This window comes from Phocoena phocoena, chromosome 10, assembly GCF_963924675.1.
Source record: "Phocoena phocoena chromosome 10, mPhoPho1.1, whole genome shotgun sequence".
In the NCBI taxonomy this organism is placed as follows: Eukaryota; Metazoa; Chordata; class Mammalia; order Artiodactyla; family Phocoenidae; genus Phocoena; species Phocoena phocoena.
In genome coordinates this window covers 52,674,832-52,698,248 of record NC_089228.1, presented here as the reverse complement: position 1 = coordinate 52,698,248, position 23,417 = coordinate 52,674,832, and the positions used below count along the sequence as shown (strand labels likewise).

At 48.3% G+C, this 23,417-nt stretch overlaps 1 protein-coding gene across 1 annotated transcript in view; it reads left to right on the top strand.

The window, feature by feature from the left end:
* The window catches only part of CMTM7 (CKLF like MARVEL transmembrane domain containing 7), a 42,306-nt gene extending 20,108 nt beyond the window's left edge, over nt 1-22,198 (top strand). The window contains exons 2-5 of the mRNA XM_065885937.1: nt 12,974-13,147; nt 17,798-17,896; nt 20,558-20,639; nt 21,984-22,198. Coding sequence (XP_065742009.1) covers nt 12,974-13,147; nt 17,798-17,896; nt 20,558-20,639; nt 21,984-22,198 — 570 coding nt within the window. The remainder of the gene's footprint in view (nt 1-12,973; nt 13,148-17,797; nt 17,897-20,557; nt 20,640-21,983) is intronic.
* Nucleotides 22,199-23,417: the final 1,219 nt, after the last annotated feature.

The window sequence follows — 23,417 nt, the reverse complement described above, 5'->3', positions numbered from 1 at the left end:
CTCTGTGCCCGGCCCCAGTGCAGCCCTGGGGACAGTGTATTTGTGCTGCATTTATCTGAGTGGTCTGGTTCCCTCTTAGCAGGTGCACGAGAGGGGGCTTTGTTTAGGATGAACTTTATGTTCGTGTCTCTGTCCTTCCTGCTTCCTCCACAGGCATCTAGACCAGGGCAGAGGCAGGGCTGCTCCGTGGGGACCGAAAGGCCCTGTGTCTTACCACCAGGCAGGTTTTACAGCAGCCAGGAGGCTCAGGGTGACCCTGCAGGCCTGGTGAGGGGAAGTGTAGGGAGGGGCCACGTTCTAGCCTTACCCATTATTTTGTAAGTGAAGGTCAAGGGGGTGGGGAACTTTCTGAAGGAAAGTCTTTGTTTTCACCGGGCACACAGGTTACTCGAAAGTGAGAGAGCAAAGGAGAGCGAGGCATCAGAGAAGGGCCTGCTTTTGGGAGTGATGTCACTGAAGCTAGGGGCGCAGGTCACAGTAACTGTGCCCTTGAACCGAGGACATGGTGGCTGGAGAGGGAAGAAGACAGGGGCGAGGTGTCCATGCCAGCCCCATGGTCTTTTCCTCTCTGGGGAGTTGTTCTCTAGAATTGGGCCAGAGAGCAAGAGAGGGGGCGCTGGCAGCCTGCAGGAGGGGGAGGCCTGGCACATTTTTCTTTCATGAGTGGCTTTGTGCCAAGGTCTGGACAGATGGGACTGCCGGCTCATTTGGAGCCTGTGGTCAGCAGTCAGGAATCCGAGGCAGCCCCCTCCCGAATGGGCTCGCAGGGGGAGTTTCTTGTTGGCTTCCGCCTGCTGTGATGCGGGGGCTGCTCCCCACGCCACCCCCAAGGGTCCCCGGAACATCTGTGCCGCCTGCCGTCCCCCTGCCACCCACCTTCCCTGCCCGCTCCTCTGGCTGAATGTCTGCTTCCGCTCCTTGTCCCCTGCAAGGATGGACAGCCTCCTCCTAACTGACCCCGCACCCCTTCTCCCCCAGATCCACTAGATTCGTTTTCCAAGCCTGCAGTTCTGTTGTGGTTCTTCCCTGCTCAGTAACCTTCACTGGCTCCCCATTGCCTGCCCGGAATATCTACTTCCTCAGCTTGGAATCAGACGACCCCCGCCCCTGCCAGCTCTGCTCCCGTCATGCACTTGTGCGGTTTGCTTACAATGGAGAACAACTCACCTGTCCCCAAATACGCCCTGTGCTTTTCCACCCTACGCCTTCCCACCAGGTTCCCTCAGCTGGAAGCCTCCTTTTCCCTTCCCTGCGTGTTCAGATCCTGCCTCCCGTGGGTCCACGCTGGGCCACACCCGCTCTTCACAGAGGACGTCCCTGGCCTTCCTCTCCTCCAGCATCCTTCCTCACAGATGATACCTCCCTGATGGCATTCGTCCCGTTTTCTTTTTAGGTACCTGTGTCTGGGTCTGAGGCTCCTCGCCCTTTGGACAGCATGGGTGTCTAAACGGTCCTTACGTTGTGCTCATCTCCTGGTGACAACTGGCTGCACTTAGATGAACCACCATTTAAGTGCTGCTCTGTGCTAAGAGCTTCTCAAACATCATCCTGTTTATTCTTCCCAAAATACCTCTGCAAGGACTTTTTAAAAATTAATTAATTAATTTATTTTGGGCTGCGTTGGGACTTCGTTGCTGCACGCAGGCTTTCTCTGGTTGGGTGAGCGGGGGCTACTCGTTGTTGCGGTGCGCGGGCTTCTCATCACAGTGGCTTGTTGCAGAGCAGGGCTCTAGGCGCACAAGCTTCAGTAGTTGTGGCACGCAGACTCAGTAGTTGTGGCTTGCGGGCTCTAGAGTGCAGGCTCAGTAGTCACGGCGCACAGGCTTAATCGCTCTGCGGCATGTGGGATCTTCCCAGACCGGGGCTCGAACCCATGTCCCCTGCATTGGCAGGCAGATTCTTAACCACTGCACCACCAGGGAAACCCTATCCCCGTTTTAAAGATGAGGAAACTGAGGCCCAGCGAGCTTAACTGGCCCATTAGTAATTGTGTTTGTTAAGTGACTATTTGACCTATCATGGTTGCTGGCCGTGCTTTACTGTTCCCCTTCAGCCTCACTCGTTCTGATTGGAGGTAGCCTTTGGCCAACACTCAGGCGTCCTTCTCCACTCCTCACAGGATACCAGATGACAATCATGCATCCTTAACCACTGTGGTTTTCCATCAGTGACACATGCTTACAATCCTTTAATGGTTCTTAGGTACTTGCTTTGTCATTTTTTTAGCCCAGACTGATTTCTTTTTCCCCCAGGCTGGCACTGATTTGGCATCATGCTGCCTGGGTTTTTAATCAAGGTGTCCCACACCCACATTCTCAAATTCAGCAGGCGCTTACTTCTGGCACATGCCCAGGGCTGGATACCAGGCCTCCTGCTGGGGCCGGCCGCACAGCTTCTTCAAATATTTACTTCCCCAGGATCTGGCCAAAGTACTGAGTGGCATAACCCTTTCTTCTGCATCAAGGTTTCTGTAGGATTGTCTTTGGCAAAGTGGAAACCAGTGTAGCCGTGTGTCCCTCAGCAGGGCTGGGAACATGGTTAGGACTCAATAAATAATCACTGAATAAATAATTTATTCTTCTTTCCACTTTAAAAACTGGGGTTGCCTGAATGGGAAACCAGGGAAATTCTGAAAACAGATGCATCGGTTAGCTTTTGCTGCATGACAAACAGTCATAAAATCTTGGTGGCATCAACAATGAGTGTTTGTTGCTCACATGACGGAGGTCAGCTGGGGTTGACCCTGCTAATCATGACCCGGGCTGGCTTCCATGTCTCGAGGTTAGTTTCTAGTCTGATCTGAGCTGGGTTCAGCTGGAGTAACTGGGTTCAGCACTATCCACGTGTCTGTCACCTTCTGGGAGTCTAGCAGCTTGAGTCTCGTGACGTGGTGGGAGGTGGTGTGGTCACAGAGCTCATGGTGGGCAGTACCCGCTCCCCAGACTTAAGGAGCTGCCTGTGTTCAGCCCTGTGTAGACAGTTGCCGCCCTGAATGTAAAGAAAATCAATACATAGATGTATTTGGTAGGAGGATCTTCTTTTCAAGTGAAATCTTAACAGGAAGCATAAATAGGTGGTTCTCACCAGCTGAGCCACTCGGGGTGGGCTGAGAGGATGCTAAGGCAGCTGTCCTGGGCTCCTGCTTTTCCCTCTTAGATGCCACGGCTGCAGGGAAGCCCAGACCGAGAGCTCGAGGATGTAGCCTCTGACTGTCACTGGCATTTTTCATTTTTCTCAATCGAACCCGGAGCCTCCAGGCCCAGCAGTTTTTGCCCCATCAGAGCCTCTCGTCGAGGACGATCCAGGACAAGCATCCTCTCAGATGCGATATGGGACGGAGGTGGGGATCTATCGAGCCATCCTCCGCCGTCCCCTTTACAGCCGCTTCGTTATGTAATAGCGACAAGGTTCTCGGAGGCGACAGCTGCCTTCCAGCTGAGCTGCCCCAAGAGCGTCTCCGCAGAGGGGACGTGTCTAAGCCAGAGTGCCAGGTGCGAGACGCAGATGTGATCTCTCACCTGGGCACACCACTGCCCTCTGAGCGGACCTCAACTTCCCCTTGCAAAGAATCAAAACACGAAACCCAGAACAATGCATATGCAACTTTCAAAACAGACCAAGCGGGACCTTTTTTTTTGTTTAAGCGCCTGCTCCAGCTGCTGTGCTTGCACAGCAAATCACGCCCAAGGTTAGTAGCTGTAAAACAGCCACTTACTATGCTCACAGAGTCTGTGGGTCAGGAGCTTGGGCAGGATGCAGTGAACAGGGCTTGTCTTTGCTCCAGGATGACTGGGCTGCATCTGGGAGACCTCGAGAGCTGGGGCTGGAATGACTGAAGACTAGCTTTCTCTCTTGTGGTGGTTGATACTGGCTGGTGACCAGCCCTTAGCTGGGGTTTTGGCCAGATGCCCACCCGTGGCCTCACCAAGTGACCTCTGGTGGGAGAGTTCCAGGGGTGCATCTGCAGATGGGGGGGCCACAGGGAAGCTATGTCGGGGCCCCTAACCCAGCCGTGGGAGGCCTGCCCTGTCAATCCCACCACATTCCAGGCGGTGCCAAGGCTGCCCAGATTCAAGGGGAGCGGATGGATTCTGCTTCTTGGTGGGAGCAGCAAGGTTCTGGAAGAGCACAGGAGCCTGGAAATGTTGCTGTGGCCGTTTTTGGAAAACATAGTCAGCCATAGTCAGTGTGCTAACGGGGGGTCGGATGTTCCCTTTACCCTGCACTGCTGAGGCCAAAGGAATCAGAATATCTGGTTGCAGAGAGTTTAAGCTTCTTGTGCAGCCCGGTCCGGTCCCGTCCCGTCTCCTACCACAGGCCATTGAGTCTTCAGGGAAAGCTTTACAGTTAAAGCTTTGCTGATGAAGTCATCTGCCCAGTCCCACAGCTTGGGGGAAAAAAAACACATAAAAGAGGCAGGAAGCAGGGTACTGTGGTTAAGAACCGCATTTGGGAGCCAGATGGAAAAGACTGAATCCCATCTCTGTGCAAATAGCTCTATGGCCTGGGGCAGGCACCTCTCCACATCTGTTTCCTCATCTGTAGAAGGGGAGTCATAATAGCACAACCCTGTCCCGGGCACGTGGGAGGTACCTAATGAGTAGTAGCCATTCGTGAGAATAATCATCATTATTTCAGCACTTTGTAAAAAGCTCACGTCCCAGCAAGGGCTGTGGACCCTGCCCTGCTCCCCCTGTCCTGGAGAAGATTCTTGGCAGTCACCCTCTTTTATTTAATTTTTGTTATTCATCAGGGAACCTCTGGGAAACACTAGCTCCTACTGAGTCGGACCCTGGCTGCACACAGGGGTCTCATCATCTGATTTTATCCTGATCTTAGAATCTTAAAAAAGAGCATTTAATGTATTTTCTATGTTTCCCCCTGTCCTAAATTAATATTATGTTTCCTCAATTGAAAACCCACCACTGGGGAATTCCCTGGCGGTGCAATGGTTAGGACTCAGCGCTTTCACTGCCGAGGCCCGGGTTCAGTCCCTGGTTGGGGAACTAAGATTCTGCAAGACTAGAAGCCAAACGAAAAAAAACCCACCACTGTTTCAATAGGATAATTTACTAGAGATGGCATTACTGGGTCAAAGAATACGCATTTTTAAAAGATATTTGACAATTTGGTGTTGAGCCCAGCAGTGCCTCCCAAGCCCATGCTCAGTTTTTTTTTTTTTTAATTAATTTATTTATTTTTGGCTACGTTGGGTCTTCGTTGTGGTGCATGGGCTTCTCATTGCGGTGGCTTCTCTTGTTGCGGAGCACGGGCTCTAGGCGCACAGACTTCAGTAGTTGTGGCACGCGGGCTCAGTGGTTGTGGCTCACAGGCTCAGTAATCGTGATGCACGGGCTTAGTTGCTCTGTGGCATGTGGGATCTTCCCGGACCAGGGCTCGAACCCGTGTCCCCTGCATTGGCAGGCAGATTCTTAACCACTGCGCCACCAGGGAAGTCCCCCATGCTCAATATTAACCCTCACATGTTAGTTCACTGTTAATATTATTTCACGGTTCATTGCATACTTATTTGGGGTGAAGCACCAGGACTTTCCATGTGTTAACTGAAGTTAATCCTCATTGCATCCTTAGAGGGTGCACTGTCACCTTCATCACCCGCTGTAACAGTCACCAATTCATGCCCAGTCCTCCTTGAAATACAGCCTCATCCCCTTACTCTTCCCATGTTATTTTTAACAGCTTTATTGAGGCATAATGTACATACTGTAAAAGCTACTCGCTTTAAGCATACTATTAAGTGATTTTGAGTAAACTGACAGGGTTGTGCAGCCATCACCGTAATCCAATTTTAGAACATTTCCATCACCCCCCAAAGACCCCTCATGCCCACTTGCTCCCATATTACTGTGAAGCAGCTCCTATATTATGTTCTGGCTCATCCATAAATGTTTCAGGGTGTGTCTCACTTGCTGGGCACTCCATCTGCTTGTTGTGGTGGCCCTGCTAAGGCAGCCCCCTTCCTGCTTGTGCCCCCAAAGCAAACCCCTGCGTCCAGTGCGCTGCCTCCTGTAACCTGAGAGCCAAGGGGACGTGATTGCGGAGCAGAGGCTGCAGTCCGCCCACAGGCCATGTTTACTACGGGGTCCCGGTGAGAATCCAGTTTCACCCCAAATGCAGTTCTGCACACGTCACTGAAGGCCTCCTCTGTGCTGGGCCCTGGGAGTACAGCAGGGAATTCGCTCTGGGCCCTGCCCGTGTGCCCACAGCTGACCCATCTCCAGTGAGGAACGCGGTGGCCTCGGCTGGGGTGGCCAGCTTGTCAAGGCGTCACTCTGGCCTGATCCACACCTGAAGGTCTGCGTGTGTATTTTGCACAGCTCCCCTGGTGACCCCTTGCTTCTGGGGTTAAAGCTCGCAGTTGTTTCAGATGCACAGGAGAGCCGCAAACGTGCTGGTCTCCTCCCGCGCGTAAACGGTAGGGCCTGTCCAGGGCGATGCTTTTTCCTTTCTCTGTCCCCCTCTCAGCACGAGGCAGCAGGAGCGTGGCCTTGCCCAGTGCCTGGCACGTGGAAGGCCTCAGGGGTGCACCGTAAACTATATTCATTCATTCCAGCCACAAATAACTATGGAGAACCCACGCACCGTTCAGGGTTCCTGGCTCTGGGGCAACAACAGTGATCAAAACAGAGCAAAGCCCCCATCATCAGGGGGCTTATGTTCGGGGGGTGACAACAGAAATAAGCAGGTGAAATACACAGCTTGCTGGGGCTCTAAAGCAGAATAACCGAGTGAGGAGAGACTACAAATGGTAAAATACTTAATCTTTTTACAAAGCAGAGTATAAAACTGTATATAGCATGTAATCCAATCTTCAAAAAGGAAAAATAATACATATGTGCTCATAATATCCATATGTGGAAAGAAATACCCCAAAATACCAGGGGTGGTGGTTATCTCTGAGAAGTGGGATTATTGGTGATTTTTGTTAAATAGACACCTGTATGAATTAATTTTCTATACTGAATAAGTATTGATTATGTAATTAGAGTAACCCTATTGACATGACCACCATTTTTAACGGGCCCACCTTTCTGAGTTGGAGCCCCAGAGCCCTGCCTCCGAGTGTGTGGGAATCTGAATCAGGGTAGGATTCCCTTCTTTTATCCGGGGTCCCACAGGCTGTTCCGTGCTCGCCCGTAGTGGGAACTGGACAGAGAGTTCAAGCCCTTGGCTGAAAACAGAGGCAAGAGCCAGGAAACGGTCCTGGAGAGAAACAAACAGGTCCTGTAGGCAGGGCAGCATCACGGCGGGGAGCAAGGACATGCCGTCGCATGCCGGGGCCCAGCGGGCTCTACTCCCCTGCTGTGTGACTCTCAGCAAGTCACTTAACCTTTCTGTGCCTCATTTTCCTTGTAAAATGATGACAGTAGTTTTTACCTTCCAGGACTGCTGTGTGAGGATGAACTTGGTTAAAAATTGTAGAGCACTTAGCCCTGGGCTTGGGTATAGTAAGTGCTCACGAAGGGCTGTCCTTTGTGGAGCATCAAGTCAAGGAGGGCCAGTGTGACAGAAAGGAAATCCACATGTGAAACAAGAGACCGGGTGGCAGCTAGGCATTTTGCAGGGCAGCCCCCCACGACAGTGCATCCTCCTGGTCAGCGTCAGTGGTGCCAAGGTTGAGAGACCCTGAGTCCAGTGAAGCCGCAGCTGATGAAAAGGAAAGGGTAGATCTATATATGTGCCATTAAAGAGCTCCAAGACGTGTCATAAGGTGCTTTTTACAACTTGACGTGTGATCTTTGTAATACAAGAAAGCAAAATAAGTGGATTTTAATAACCAATGAATAATCCTGTGACACGTGGCTGTTCATGAGATTGCACGGGGCCATTTCCTGGTCCCTAGAGGGGGCTTCACCAGCAGACAGGTGCGTCTCCCCGTGCCCCAGGGCAGAGCTCAGCTGGAACACTGCAGAGTCTCCTGCCCGCCTGCCTGCTGCCAAGCAGAGTCACTAGGGGCCTGCTTGAATCTACAAATGGCTGTTTCCCATCCCTGCATCATCGTCCACATCTCTGACTTTTTGAACAAGCTTGGCTTTCATCTCCTGGGCTTTTCCAGAAAAGCCTCTTAGAGTTGGTCTGAGGCCTTTTGATGTTGCCTTTTATCAGTTACTTTCTCTCCTCCTGCCTGTCTCTCTCACTGAGACATTATCCCAAGGTCAGAATAAAAACCCTGTGAGAGGGTGGGGTGGGTGACCTGCTGGCATCCAGCCCCGGGCTCTCAAACAAAGGTGTCTGGTGCCATCTGCAGCCAGACACAGGCACACTCAGTGCCCCAGACGTGGCAGGGCATGGGGGGACAGGCCTGCCGAGGGAATGTCCCGGGGCACAGGCAGCCGGGACCCTGAGACCACCAGAGGTCATCTCCTGAGTACTGCCTCTGGAGGCTTCTCCAGAACTTGTCCATCTTAGACTTCAAAATTCCATTTCCTCCTTGAGGGAGACCCACCCAGGCCTGGGCCTGCTGCCTAGCACCTGGCCGTGGACTTAGGGACCAGCCTGTTTTAGTTCCAAAACTCTCAGGGGTCGATCGTCTCTTTCAGGTAACGTTCAGTGTGCTTCGTCTCCTGTGAAATTGAAACACTGCTGCTTTCACAAAAATTATCTCTTCCTTCTGGTAAGAATTCTGATAGCATGGGGTCAGAAAGGACACAGTTTGAGGGAGAGGAAGTGGTTTCTAGTCTGAGGGAAAGCCAGTGTCTGCAGACAGCGCCGCGGGGCGTCTGAGACCCGGCTTTGGGTTGAGGGTTCTTGCAACATGACTTTTAAACCCCTGGACATTTATGTTAGATACCTTATTTTCAACTTTCATGACAGTTCATTATAAAAGAACAGACCTGGGGCTTCCCTGATGGTCCAGTGGTTAAGACTCTTCACTTCCACTGCAGGGGGCATGGGGCACTAAGCTCCTACAGTGAGGCCAAAAAAGATAATAATAATAATAAAAAAAGAACAGACCTTTATGAGAGGAGCTAGGAAGCACCCAGAGAAACAATTGAGTCCTTTTAGGTGGTATCACATTGACGTTACTCTAAACAGAGCCAGAACTTCCTTGGTGGTCCAGTGGGTAAGACTCCATGCTCCCAAATGCAGGGGGCTCGGCTTCGATCCCGCATGCATGCTGCAACTAAGAAATCTGCATGCCGCAACTAAAATATCCCACGTGCCGCAACGAGGATCCCGAGTGCCTCAACGAAGACCCAGCACAGCCAAAAATTAATAATAAATTTTTAAGAAAAAATAAATGAATAAACGGAACCGTATGTGTCTTCCAAAAGCCTCCCAGCCTTCTTCACTTCAGTTTCTCTGAATTCAGGCTTTTCTCACTGAGAACAAGAAAAGGTCCTAATAGATAAACAACAGTGTCCTACTGTACAGCACAGGGAACTATATTCAATGTCTTGTAATATTGAATAATAGAAAAAGAATCTGAAAAAGAACATATATGTATAACTGATATATATATATGTACACACACATATATACACACACACGCACACACACACACACACACACACACACTCACACACACATATAACTGAATTATTTTGTTGTACACCTGAAACTAACACAGCATTGTAAATCAACTCTACTTCAAATTTTTAAAAAGGGTGGGGGAAGAAGAGGTCATGAGAGGGCTGGTTGCAGGGGGCGGGGCAGTCGCCCACATCCCAGGCCTTTTCTCTCCATTGTCTGTTCTTTCTTCTGCTTCACCTTCCTGGCTGCCCCCTGAGTATTGGTCTAGAGGATTCAGGGCACTTGCAGAGGTTACCCACTGGCCCTGGAGGAGTTCTTGGAAAGTTTAGAGTCAATCAAGTCTCTCTTTTTTTCTTAAGTGCACTAGCTAAGATGCTGGCTAGCTAAAGTAGTAATGACTGCTTCGGCAAAAAGGACACTTCTGGTAATGTACACAAGTACACACCATCCGCTGTCTAAACGAGATTGTCCAAAATTGGGCTCTGCTGGAGAAGAGCACGTGGTAGGCGGCCTGAGACCCAGGGGTCAGAATTCAGGAAGTCTTATTTAACAGTCAGATTTCCCAGAGAGGTCTGAGACAGTTTGGGGTAGAGCAATAATGTACTTCCTGCTGCACGGCGCTCAGCCCCGGGGCTCAGAGGGGAAGACCTGCCCGGGCCCCTTTCGTTGGTTGGGGAAACTACCACCCACGTGTCTGCAGACTTTGTCACAGATGAAGACTTATAAAAATTATTCTAGTCTTTGAATTAGGTGCAAAACAGCTTCTCCACCTAGAAATCCACTGCATAATCCTGGGTTATTTGCATTTTAAGGCAGGCCTTGAATTAAAATGCCCCAGTGTGTGTGAGAGGGTCAGTGAAAGGCTGGGGAGACCCCCCAGACTCCCCAGAGAGACGAGGCCTGGCAATGGGGGCTTATAGGGCAGCAGAGCTCTGACCATCATGCACACTCCTGAGTGAAGCAAAGCCTCCCTTTGAGGCTTTAAAACAACCTCAAGGTGTGAATCATTGTATCACTGTGGCGGGCTGGCTGGAGAGGAACTGAGAAAATGAAAATCCTCACGCTGCTCATTAGCAAAGGGAAATACGCAAATGTTGAGGGTCCCTGTGTGTCAGGGCCACACGCTTCTGCTTTGACCTATTAAGCAGAACACTCTGCACGCCCACTTTAGGCTTAAGCTGAGTGTTCTTCGCTAGCTGGTGTCCCTGTACCCGAGGACCTTGGTAGAATGCTAGCAATGAGGGGCTTTGGAAAATAGAGTTTTCAGCGTTAGCCTCTTTAACCAGCATTAAATCCATTTCGTGATCTAATTCTCATTGTAGACTCAATTTTCTACAGCGGGGTTTCTCCACGGTAGGACAGTAGTTTGAAGGCTACACTTGAGGCCAGATAGTTCTGTATCACGGGGCCTGTCCTGTGCATTGTGGAGGGTGGGTAGCATCCCCCCTGCAACTGTGACAACCAGGAGTGTCTCCAGACATTGCCAAATGTCCCATAGGACACGAAATCACACACACACACCCTTGGAGAGTCACTGTTCTGTAGGAAAGAGGCAGTGTGAAATATTTAACCTTTGTCCTAAATTAGTTGTGCTTTTAAAATAGACCCTGAGACTTTACATACGTTGAACACCTGTGTGTTATTGGTTTATCCCCTGTGTGGGGTGAACAAGACTTTGTTCTCTGTGAGTGGCCTTCCCAGAAACTCAGCATCTTCTCTCCCCTCTTCCCGTCTGCCCTTCCATGGTCGTCTTATGTTGCTAATAATTGACCTGGTCGTTCATTCATTACTAGGTCATTATTTATTCCGCACGCTCATTCATTCATGTAACAATATACTTAGCAAGCTCTCAGCGCAGGCCCAGGGGGGAGCAAGCACCACCTTGTAGCCAGGATTCCCACACATTTGATGGCACATCTGCCTTCCTCAGGTCGTTTGTGGTGAGGGCTCATAGTTTTGGGAAGGCAAAGCTGCATCTGACATGGAGGAACACGATCCCTGGAATCAGATAGACTAAGGTTCAAATCGTGCCTCCGCAGCTTACAGTGGACGTAGCCTTAAGCTAATCATGGAGGCTTGTGTGCCTCCATTTCCCCTTATGAGCATGGGGGTGATCTTGTTGACCTGGCAGAGTTGTGGGGAGTCCCAAGGAGATCATGTACATCAAGCATCAGTAAGTGGTAACGACGAGGAAAATCGTAAATTTTCTATGGCAGGACAAACAAACAGAAAAAAACAAAAACAGCAACGACAAATGACATGCCCCCTTTGTGGTAGGCCTTACCCCACGGGCAGTGTGCTTCTGCATTACACATTAACCAGACCTCCTCAAAGCAGGAGGGTGAGGTCAGCCTTTGAGAAAAAGCTGGCCCCTTTCTTCACATGCCAGCATTGGAATTCTATGATTAATATATTTCTTTTTCATCTTCTATAAGGGGTTGCATTAACTAAAAAGTTTGTCTCTACATGCATAATTGAAAAAAAAACAAACACTTGAGGAACTGTGTACACAATGCTAACCTGTCAATATGATACGTAATTTCTTTGTCTCAAAAATATATAAAACTGTGGGACTTCCCTGGTGGCACAGTGGTTAAGAATCCGCCTGCCAATGCAGGGGACACAGGTTCGAGCCCTGGTCCGGGAAGATCCCACATGCTGTGGAGCAACTAAGCCCGTGCGCCACAACTACTGAGCCTGCACGCCTAGAGCCCATGCTCCGCGACAAGAGAAGCCACCGCAGTGAGAAGCCCACGCACTGCAACGAAGAGTAGCCGCCGCTCGCCACAACTAGAGAAAGCCCATGGGCAGCAACGAAGACCCAATGCAGCCAAAAAGAAATAAATAAATGTATTAAAAATATATAAAAAACTGCATTTCTAATGCCTGATCAATGGAGCAGTTCTCAGAGCTTCTGATGATTTGTTTCCCAGGTTATAGTACTCAGTTTGGCTCGAATACAATTCTCTTTTCTTCTTAGCTTGCTGGTTATTTGATTTTTCGTTGACAGTAGCTTACTGTCTGCCAGCTGGTAGGTTATACGTATGAACTGACATCTTGGTGGGTCAAAAACAGTCAAATATTGGCAACTTCCTTCAGTTCAACCTAACATGGAAACCTGGGGTTCAATATCACGCTGACTCGGTGGAGGTCCAGCAAATAAGGGAGGTGGTCCTGCCTGGTTATTTCCAGAATTCCTGCCCTCTCCCTGAGGATGCATCCTGCCAGCACATGGACCTCAGAGAACAGAGAGAACAGACCACTCCCTGCCGCCCTTGGCGTTCACGATGGCTTGTGTTTCAAAAGCTTGTACTGTGGGAAATTACACTGTTCCAGCCAGTTTGTGATGGGGTAAACCTGGATTGTGGCAGCTCCTCGGTCCCCTGTGGTTGTCTGTGTTTCTGTTGTGGTGTTGTTCGTTCCCTGGGTGCCTATCTTGGGTGGGCATTTCTCTGATGTCTCTGTGTTCACGTCCCAGGTCTCGCTGCTGATTGCCTTCATCTGCGTGAGGAACTCTGTGTGGACCAGCTACAGTGCCTACAGCTACTTTGAAGTGGTCACCATCTGCAACTTGATCATGATTCTCGCCTTTTACCTGGTCCACCTCTTCCGCCTGTACCGTGTGCTCACCTGTATCAGCTGGCCCCTGTCGGTAAGGGAGTGGCCGGGCCAGGATGCAGGCTGGGCACTGAGACCTGACGGAGTCCTTCTTGTCTGCCTACCCCGCCTCCTGCACCATCCTTGGCTGCTTCAGCTCTGAATTTCCCACTGTTGGGTGCACGTCTATGCCTCATGTCCCACTGGTTTCTAAAACTCACCTTCCAGCTACAAGAAGGCTGTGCCTCTCACCTCAGTGCTTGTTTTCTCAAGTGACAGAAAATGGGCTGTGTGTGTGTGTGTGACTTGGAGGAGGAACATAGAAGGAAGAAGCTGATAGGGGTAATGGGTATTTACACTGTGTGAGTATTGATAAGATTTGTCAGCTAAAGTGGACTGGCAGAGTCTGAGGAAACATGTCAGAAATTGCTAGGGTTTTTTCTTCCTACTATGTTCTTTTTAAAAACAGCTTTATTGATATATAGTTCACATGTCATACAATTACCCATTGAAGTGTACAATTCAATGAATTTTAGTGTATTTCCAGACTTGTGTAACCATTACCTCAGTTATTTTTAGAATGTTTTCATTACCTCAAAAAGAAACTCTGTACCCTTTAGCTGTTACCTCCTATCCCTCATCACCTCCAGCCCTGAGCAACTACTAATTGGCTTCCTGCCTCTGTAACTTTTCCTGTTCTGGACATACCATGTAAATGGACTCATATATTTGGTCTTCTGTGACTAGCTTCTTTCATTTAGTAGAGGGTTTTCATGGTTGATCTATGTTGTAGCATATATCAGTACTTCATTTCTTTTTATAGCTGATATTCCATGGAAAGGATATACCACATTTTGTTTATTGATTCATCATTGATGGACATGTGGCAATTATGAATTTCCACCTTTTGTCAATTATGAATCATGTTGCTATGAACATTTTGTGTACAAATTTTGTGTGTGGACATATTTTCATTTTGCTTGGGAATATACCTAAGAGTGGAATTGCTGGGTCACATGGTAACTATGTTTAATTGTTTGAGGAACTGCCAGACTGTTTTCCAAAGTGGATGTACCACTTTACATTCCTAGCAGCGGTGTATAAAGGTTCGAATTTTTCCACATCCTTGTCAACACTTGTTATTTCTGACTGAGATTTTATTCCAGTGAGTGTGAAGTTACAGCTTGTGGTTTTGATTTGCATTTCTCTGATGACTAACGGTGTTAGTCATCTTTTCATGTGCTTTTTGGCCATTTGTATATTTTCTTTAGAGAAATGTCTTTTCAGATCCTTTGCCAATTTTTTGATTAAGTTGTCTTTTTATTATTGAGTTGTAAGAGTTCTTTGTATATTCTAGTTAAATGTCCTTTATCAGATATTTTCTCCCATAATTTTTTCTTTTTCTTTTCTTTTTGTCTTTACTTTCTTGATAGTATCTGTTAAAGGACAAGTTTTTTATTTTGATGAAATCTAATTTATATTTTTCTTTCGTTGTTTATGGTTTTGGTATAATATCTAAAAAGCCATTGCCAATTCAAGATCATGAAGATTCACCTCTGTGTTTTCTTTTAAGCCTTCCATACTTTTAGCTCTTACATTTAGGTGTTTGATCCATTTTGAGTTAATTTTTGCATATAGTATGAAGGAAGGATTCAGCTTCATTCTTTTGCATGTGAATATCCTGTTGTCCCAGTTATCTGTTGGGAAGGCTGTTCTTTCTCCCATTGAGTGGTCTTGGCAGCTTGTTGAAAATTAGTTGGCCATAAATGCATGGATTTATTTCTGGACTCTCAACTCTGTTGCACTGATCTTACTATACTACCTTGATCACTATGGATTTGCAGTAAGTTTTGAAATTAGGAAGTGTGAGTCTTCCCATTTGTCCTCTTTTTTCAGGATTGTTTTGGATTTTTGCCATTCCATATGAACTTTAGAGTCAGCTTTTCAGTTTCTACAAAGAAGTCACCCGGGATTCTAATACGAATTGCATTGAATCGGTAGATAAGTTTGGAGAGTATTACCATTTTAACAATATTAAGTCATGATCCATGAACATGGGAGGTTTTCCCATTTATTTAGATCTTTTAAAATTTCTTGGGCTTCCCTGGTGGCGCAGTGGTTGAGAGTCCGCCTGCCGATGCAGGGGAAGCGAGTTCGTGCCCCGGTCCGGGAAGATCCCACATGCTGCGGAGCGGCTGGGCCCGTGAGCCATGGCCGCTGAGCCTGTGCGTCCGGAGCCTGTGCTCCGCAACGGGAGAGGCCGCAACGGTAAGAGGCCCGCGTACCGCAAAAAAAAAAAAAAAAAAAAAAAAAAAAATTCTTTCAACAATGTTTTGTAGTTTTCAGAGTATGAGTTTTATACTATTTTTGTTTAGTGTGTTCCTAAGTATCTTATCCTTTTTATACTATTTCAACTGTAATTATTAATTTCATTTTTGGAGTGTTCATTGCAAGTGGATAGAAATACAATTGATTTCTGTATATTGATCTTGTAGCCTCAATCTTGTTGAAATCATTTATTAGCTCTAATAGATTGTTAGTGGATTCCTTAGGATTTTCAAATCTATCTATAAGAGCATATCATCTGTGAATAGAGACAGTTTTACATTCCTTTCCAATCTAGATGCTTTTTGCTTCATTTTCTTGGCTCATTGCAAGAAATTAGTTGAATGTTGCATTAAAGTGGCAAGAGCAGATATCATTATCTTGTTCCTTATTTTAGGAGGAAAGCACTCATCTTTTATCGTTAAATATGATGTTAGGTGGGGGTTTTGTAGGAGGTTTATCAAATAGAAGAACTTACCTTCTAGTCCTGCTTTGTTGCTTCCATCATGAAAGGGTGTTAGAATCTGTCAAATGCTTTTTCTTTGTCTATTGAGATAGTCATGTAGGTTTTCCCCCCAGGATTCTATTAATATGGCATATTACATTGATATTCACATGTGTAACTAACTTTGCATTCCTGGGACAAATTCTGATTGGCTGTGGTGTATAATTCAGTTTATGTGGAGCTGGATTTGGTTTGCTAGGATTTTTGCGTTTGTATTCATAAGATATATTATTGGTCTTTAGTTTTCCTGTGATGTCTTTGGTTTTGTTAGTAGGGTAATATTGCCCTCATAGAATGATCTGGGAAGTGTTCCCTCCTCTTGTGTTCTTTAGAAGAGTTTGGGAAGAGTTGGAATTGATTCTTCTCTAAATGTTTGGTAGAATTCTGCAGTGAAGCCACCTGGTCCTGAGCTTTTCTTGTGGGTAGTGTTTTTATTATTAATTCAAATTCTACTTGCTATAAATTTTATTCAGATTATTCCTACTTGAGTCATTTTCAGTAGCATGTCTTTCTAGGAATATCTCCATTTCATCTAAGTTATCTAACTTATTGGCATATGATTGATCATAGTATTCTTTTAAAATCCTTTTTATCTCTGTAACACCAGTAGTGATGTCCCCGCTTTTATTTATTTATTTATGGCCACACCTCTTTGCTTGTGGGACCTTAGTTTCGAGACCAGGGATTGAACCCAGGCCCCAGCAGTGAAAGCACTGAGTCCTAACCACTGGATCACCAGGGGATTCCCATCTGTCTTTCATTTCTGATTCTGGTCATTTGAATGTTTTCTTTTTTTTTCTTGATCAGTCTAGCTAAAGGTTTCGCTATTCTGTTGACCTTTTCAACGAACCAGCTATTGATTTCATTCATTTCCTCTATTTTTCTTCCGTTCTCTGTATCATTCATTTCTGCTCCAATCTTTATTTCCTTCTTTCTTCTTGCTTTAGGTTTAGTTTGCTTTCCTTTTTCCAGTGTCTTAAGGTAAAGGTTAGGTTATTAATTTGAAACCTTTCTTCATGTTTAATATAAGCCTTGACAGCTATAAATTTCTCTCGGGGGCACACCCCACTGTCAGTGGCCCTAAGCCCCAGTTCTCCTCTGATCTGGCGTTTGTGGGGAGGGGAAAGGATGAGGCGAAGCATTCCTTTGTTGTCGAATGATAGAGGCCCCGCCTCATCCAGGGCCTGCAAAGACCCCATTTTATCATGGAGAGTGAATGGGGCAGAAATGGATGCCCCTGTGGACCCAAGGGAAGCAAAGGCAGAGTCAGCCCTTCCTGCAGACCCCTCAGCAGTCTGGCCTGAGGGCACACTTCCAACAGAAAAGAAGAGGGAAGACAAAATGAGGACAGAACTGGGAGGACTTTTGTTCACGGAATGGGGAGACCCTCCAGGCAGCCACCAAAACCAGCACATTGCTAGCCCAGAACTTTCTCTGAAGCAGAAGCAAAGGCACACATCTTTTTAAGGGGCTTTGCTTCTCAGAGCTGGAGCTTCATTTAAACTCTCCATCCTTGGAGTTAGAAGCAGCTCATTTGCTTGTTAGTAGCTTTGGCCGGAGGTCAAGGTACCGTGGACAGATTGACCTCAGGAGGGGAGTGGTCCTTAGGGGACATCTCTCCTCACCCGAGAAGCATCCTTTCTCTTTGTCGCCTCTCCTCCTGCCTGCCTGGCGTCTTTTCTCTCTTGTGTGGCCTCATTCTGGCTGGCCTTCCTTTCTCATTGCCAGTGAGCTTCGCTGCTCCTGCCAGGGTGTTACAGGGAGAAGAGGAAGTGTCACTCCCTCCCCTCCATTCATCTCTCCTAACGCCCAGGTGCCTCTGAGAACCAGGAATGGAGCTCCCTACCCACTGCTCTGCTTTGTTTTTGCCCCCAGGAACTCCTGCACTATTTAATCGGTACCCTGCTTCTCCTAATCGCGTCCATCGTGGCAGCTTCCAAGAGTTACAACCAGAGCCGACTGGTGGCTGGAGCGGTGAGGACATTCTCCGGGAAGCGGCAGGAGTGAATTCCTGTTCCGAATGCTCATTTTCTTCCTCTCAAGGCAGCAAAGGGGTTGTTCTCTGGGGCCTTTCTTTCTCAGAATCAGTCTGGACCTATGATCCACCAGCAGTGGTTTCCAAATAGCCTTAAACTTGGGCCCATGGTGGAGGGTGTCAGAAGGTGGATGGGCAGGGCTGTTACGAACTCAAATGGCCCCAGCGGCCCAGGCCTCTTTCTCTTACAGCCACTCCTTAAATCACAGGGCAAGTAGGTTTTAATTCTCATGTTCACTCTGGTCATTTGCTCATGGCTGTCTCAGCCCCGTTCAGGGAAAGGTTCTGAGGCCTTTTTCCAGCCCAGGGGAACATTTTTGTGATCAGCTAGTGATAATCTGCCGTGATTTCCTAGCTTTGCCCTTCCTGACTTTTAACAGTATTCAGGCCAGGAAATAACACTCCTATACCTTTCATAGGTGAAAATTGACCCATCTGCTAACATGAATAGAAGTAGCATGGAAGTGGACAGAACATAGTGCTATGGGAGCTATATATATTTATCTATGACCCATCTGCTAACATGAATAGAAGTAGCATGGAAGTGGACAGAACATAGTGCTATGGGAGCTATATATATTTATCTATGACCCATCTGCTAACATGAATAGAAGTAGCATGGAAGTGGACAGAACATAGTGCTATGGGAGCGATATATGTTTATCACACAGATACACATATGTGTATATACATTATTGTAAAAAGATCTATAGATTGCTGTCATCTGATTTCTGATTTAGCTAATTGTTTACAGTTTGGAAGTCTGTAGGCCAGAACTGATTTGCCTCACTTTTCAAATGAGTTTGAAGAAAAGCTCTCTGTGTGATAGTCACTCACTTCCGCACGGTACCAAAATTCTCTGGACTTTGGGCCAAGAGTGGATGAATGCCTGGAATTCCACGGAGGGGTGGAGTCTGCATGGGGCAGAAGGTCACCGCGGAGGGGCAGCCAAACCCCTGAGCACTCTTGCCCCCTAAGCACCTTCCCCCCCTCCCCAGGCAGTTTCCAAGAAGAGGAATGGTTGCCCCCTGCCCAGCTGCAGGCAGGCTGGCGGAGGGGGGGACAGAAGAGCTTGGCGCCCGCTGTGTTTCAGGACCACGCGGGGAGATTCCCACTGGGTTTCCTCATTGAGGTGGCACATGACAATGTTAGCCCTGGAATCCCAGTAAACCCCATTTGTCGTACACGATCTCTGTGCCTAGGACCAAGCATGGGCCAGGCAAGGGGCCAGGAGAAATGAAAAGACATGGTCCGTGCTGATGAGAAAGTGGCGATCTAGCTTAGGCCGGGGCACATGAAACAATGAGCACACAAGGCACTGTCATCCAGAGGAGCGTTGTGTAGCCCGATATTAAACTGTTCAGTTATGCAGTGTGGACAGTTGGAGACTGGGATGGTGTATAATGTGCTAATTGTGCGGAACAGACAATGAGAGGCCAGGACAGGCTCTAACAGGCTGATTATGTGGTGCAGACACTTGGTACAAAAGGAGGCACGGCAGTGGACGGGGTCGGGGGTGGGGTGACGGGCAGCCACGTGTGGAAACCAGCAGCTAGGTTGGATGATCCCGCGCTTGGTCTGGCTGCTCCTGGGCTGGACCTCAGGGAGCTCCCAGCCGTGCACTTGGAGGGCCCGAGGACACCTGGGCAACAGGCAAGCAGAGGTGGACTCTGGGCTCAGATCTCTGGTCTGGCCCTTGCTGGCTCCACATTCCTGGGCTGAAGAGTTGACCTCCTGTCCCTGGTTTCTTGAGCTGAAAAATGGGGGGAGACGTAACAGCCGTGCCCACCTGGCAGAGCTGTGCGGGTTCCTCTAAAGGGCTTAGAACACTGCCTGGTACGAAGTAAGTGCTCAGTCAGTGTTAGCTGCTGCAGCTGCCAGTGTTGTTGACAAGTCAGGAGAGGCTGCAGGCTTCCAAGTTCCAGGCAGAGACACCTGAGTCCCTGCCTGTTTCTTGCTCCATCATTTAATGCGCCACCGTGAGGCCCTTTCCTTATCACAGATGAGGCAGCCGCTCTGGGCTAGGTGCTCACAGCTGAGCACAGAAAGGAAAGGAGCGCTGCCTGAACTTACTTCAGCCTAATGTTACTGAAATACATGCAAACCTAAGACTAGGTATTGGGGCCTCAGCTTCTGGCTCCGACACAGCTGTAAAGCCAGCCAGACAGAAAGCCTTTATGGGTGAAGTGCAGATGGTGCCACCACACCAAGAAAATCCACTTGAACGTTAATGTGTTAAAAACCCAAATTAAAAGGTACCGTTCCTCCTCCTTCTGTCTTATTAGCCCAGGATAATTAAAGTCCGGTGGCTTGGCCCTAGCTCTGTTGTAAACATAAACCCGAGCGTGGGCAGGTAGCTGCCTAGAGAAGAGGCGAGGGGTGGCGACCGGAGGCCTGACTGTGTCCCAGCTGCAGGCCCGGCCAGGGCCCGGGCATCACCTCCACACCTGAGCGAGGACAGGTGGCCGGGTCACTTGAGTCCCTGAGCTCCCTCCCAGCCACAGCTGGTATAGGAAACAGGCCCAGGGATGAGCAGCAGAGGGGCTGCCCGAGTGACTGCCCTTGGCCTGGGCGTCTGCTGCCCCCTTTCTCCCGTGCAGATCTTCGGCTTCCTGGCCACCTTCCTCTGCCTGGCGAGCGTGTGGCTGTCCTACAAGATCTCGTGCGTGACCCAGTCAACAGGTGAGTTCTGGTCTGAAAACATGACCAAGAAGGTTCCCTCTGCTCAGGCACGGGGGGACACAGGCTCTGGAGCTCGGCAGTAGGGAGCCACCCTGCTGCAGAGGACCCTCTGCTCCGTCTCTCTGCGTCTCTGATGGCCAAGCGTTTTCTTTAAATGAGTTTCCTAATGACAAAAATAAAATGTAGTACATTTAGAAAATCGAAATAAGAAAAAGAAATTAAAAAAAATAAAAACCATTATCACAGTACCCAGAAATAGCACCTGCTGGGTGTCTCTCCCTCCTGCATTTCCTCTCTGAGTATATATAGAGAGAGAGAGATGTGCTTGTTTTGTTTGTTTGGCTGCCCCGTGCGGCTGGCAGGATCTTAGTTCCCCGACCAGGGAGCGAAACCATGCTCCCTGCAGTGGAAGCACAGAGTCTAAACCACTGGACCGCCAGGGAGGTCCCAACACATGTGCATTTATTAAAGGATCAGAGTTCATGTATTATTTTGTAACCTTCTCTTCTGCTCCTACCTAGCCTCCTGTCAGGCACTTTCCCCACATCATTAGGTGTCCTTCTCTGGCATCCTTCGTGGCTCCACGGTGTTGCACTGGCTCCATTGCATGTCGGTGCCATAGTTTACTTGTCTCCTATTTGGGGGCATTACGTTTGTTTGTTTTTTTTAAATTCTTTCCTACTAAACAGTGCTGTAATGAATATCCTTGTAAATATATCCCTATACACACACTTAATATATTTTATCTTTAGAATAAATTTCTAGAAATAGAATTGCTGAAAATCAAACCAGCTATTTCGGTTAATTTACTTCTTTCTTTGATCCAGCACTTCCTTTCTTTCTTCTTTTTGTTTGTTTTTTAAAAATACATTAAAAATATCGAAGCACCTTACCTTGCCCAGCAGAGAGGTTGCCAACAGCAGCGCTTCGATCTTAATGGTCCCACTGGCAAAAAGCTAACAGAAGGCTAGGTGAAAGGAGCCAGTCACCAAGGACCACATATTGTAGGATTCCATTTAGGAAAAATATCCAAAATAGACAAATCCACAGAGACAGAGAGTAGGGTAGGGGTTGCTTAGGGCTGGCGGGAGGGTATACAGGGGTGACTGCGCATGCCTGTGGTGCTTCTTTTGGAAGTGATGAGAATGTTCTAAAATCGGGGTAGCTGCACAATTCTGTGAATATAGTGCAAACGGCGAAATTGAACACTTTAAATGGGTGAACTGTATGGTATATGAATGATATGTCTGTGAAGCTGTTTAAGAAAAATTGAATGATGAAAAAAGAATGCGAAAAAGTTAATAGGTAATGTCTAAAAGTAATCTGTAAGTATACATATACTAGGTAAAATTACGGAGGAAGAGCCAAAACAAACAGCTGAAGAAGTTACAGTCCCTCTGAGGAAGAGGCCTGGGGTGGAGAGGAGCAGGGAGAGGAATCATCGTTCCCACGGGAGGTGGTGCGGGCGGGGGGAGGCAGCGCATGCGCAGCCGTGGGGCGGCCCTGCCGGCCGAGCTCTCCCAACTCTGCCGTTTCCTTCCGCAGATGCCGCCGTCTGATGCCCTAACAGCCCGCCAGCCCTGTAGGAGGCGCTGCAGGACGTGTGACCCACGCTGATGGAGGGGCTTGAGCCGGCGGCCGCAGGAGAGACCGGGGTCTGGGTCCCCGGGCCGGTGGGTGCGGGACGGGCCCTTCCTCCGGCTCCTGAGCGGGTCCAGCCTCTCTCGCCAGCCTTCTTCACTTCCTCAGAGAATATTCCTCCCCGTCCGGGAAAGAAAAGCAGCCTCCAGGGAAATCTGATCTCTCCCTCCTGCTTTAGAACCGCCTCAGGGACTGATGCCCCCCTCCCCTCGTTAAGGTGAAGGGGTGGTTTTTGAATACTTTGCCGAACCCTTCCCCTTTCCCCAGACCTCGAAGGGGCGCTGCCTTAAATCCTCTTATGAAAACACAGCCACCTCCTAATTTATCTCGCTTGGAAATCTGGTCTTGAAGGTACCCTCTTTCTTAAAGTGAGGCTTACGGGAGCACCATGCGGTCAGCCTGTCCCCGAATAGGAGGTCTTGGCTCCTTTCTTGTTGTTACCATTGTGTACTTGTTTGTGTGTTTTTCAATAAAATGTTGACTTGGCCAATTGCAGAAGGATTTCTTATTAAGTTAGAAGAAGGCTGTGAAGTGAGCGCTACCTGGAGGCCCACTGGAGGTAAGAGGAGCGGAGGGTGCAGATGGTCCTGGCCTCAAGATTTGAGTATTTTCTTTCTTTTTTATAAATTATTTATTTAATTTTGGCTGTGTTGGGTCTTCGTTGCTGGGCGTGGGCTTCCTCTAGTTGCGGAGAGCCGGGGCTACTCTTCCATGGGATGCGCGGGCTTCTCATTGCGGTGGCTTCTCTTGTTGTGGAGCACTGGCTCTAGGCGCGCGGGCTTCGGTAGTTGTGGCGCACGGGCTTAATTGCTCCGTGGCATGTGGGATCTTCCCGCACCAGGGGTCGAACCCGTGTCCCCTGCATTGGCACGCGGATTCCTAACCACTGCGCCACCAGGGAAGTCCTTGTGTATTTTCAAAGTAAATTGATATAAAGGGTGGAAGCCAGTACTGTTTACACAAGACTCAAAAGCAACACAGGCAGCCTTTAAAAAGAGGGCAATTCTGACACATGCTACTCCATGGATGAACCTTGAAGATATTGTGTTAAGTGAAATAAGCCAGACACAAAAGGACAAATATTGTATGATTTTAGTTACATGAGGTGCATAGCGTAGGCAGAATTTAGAGAGACAG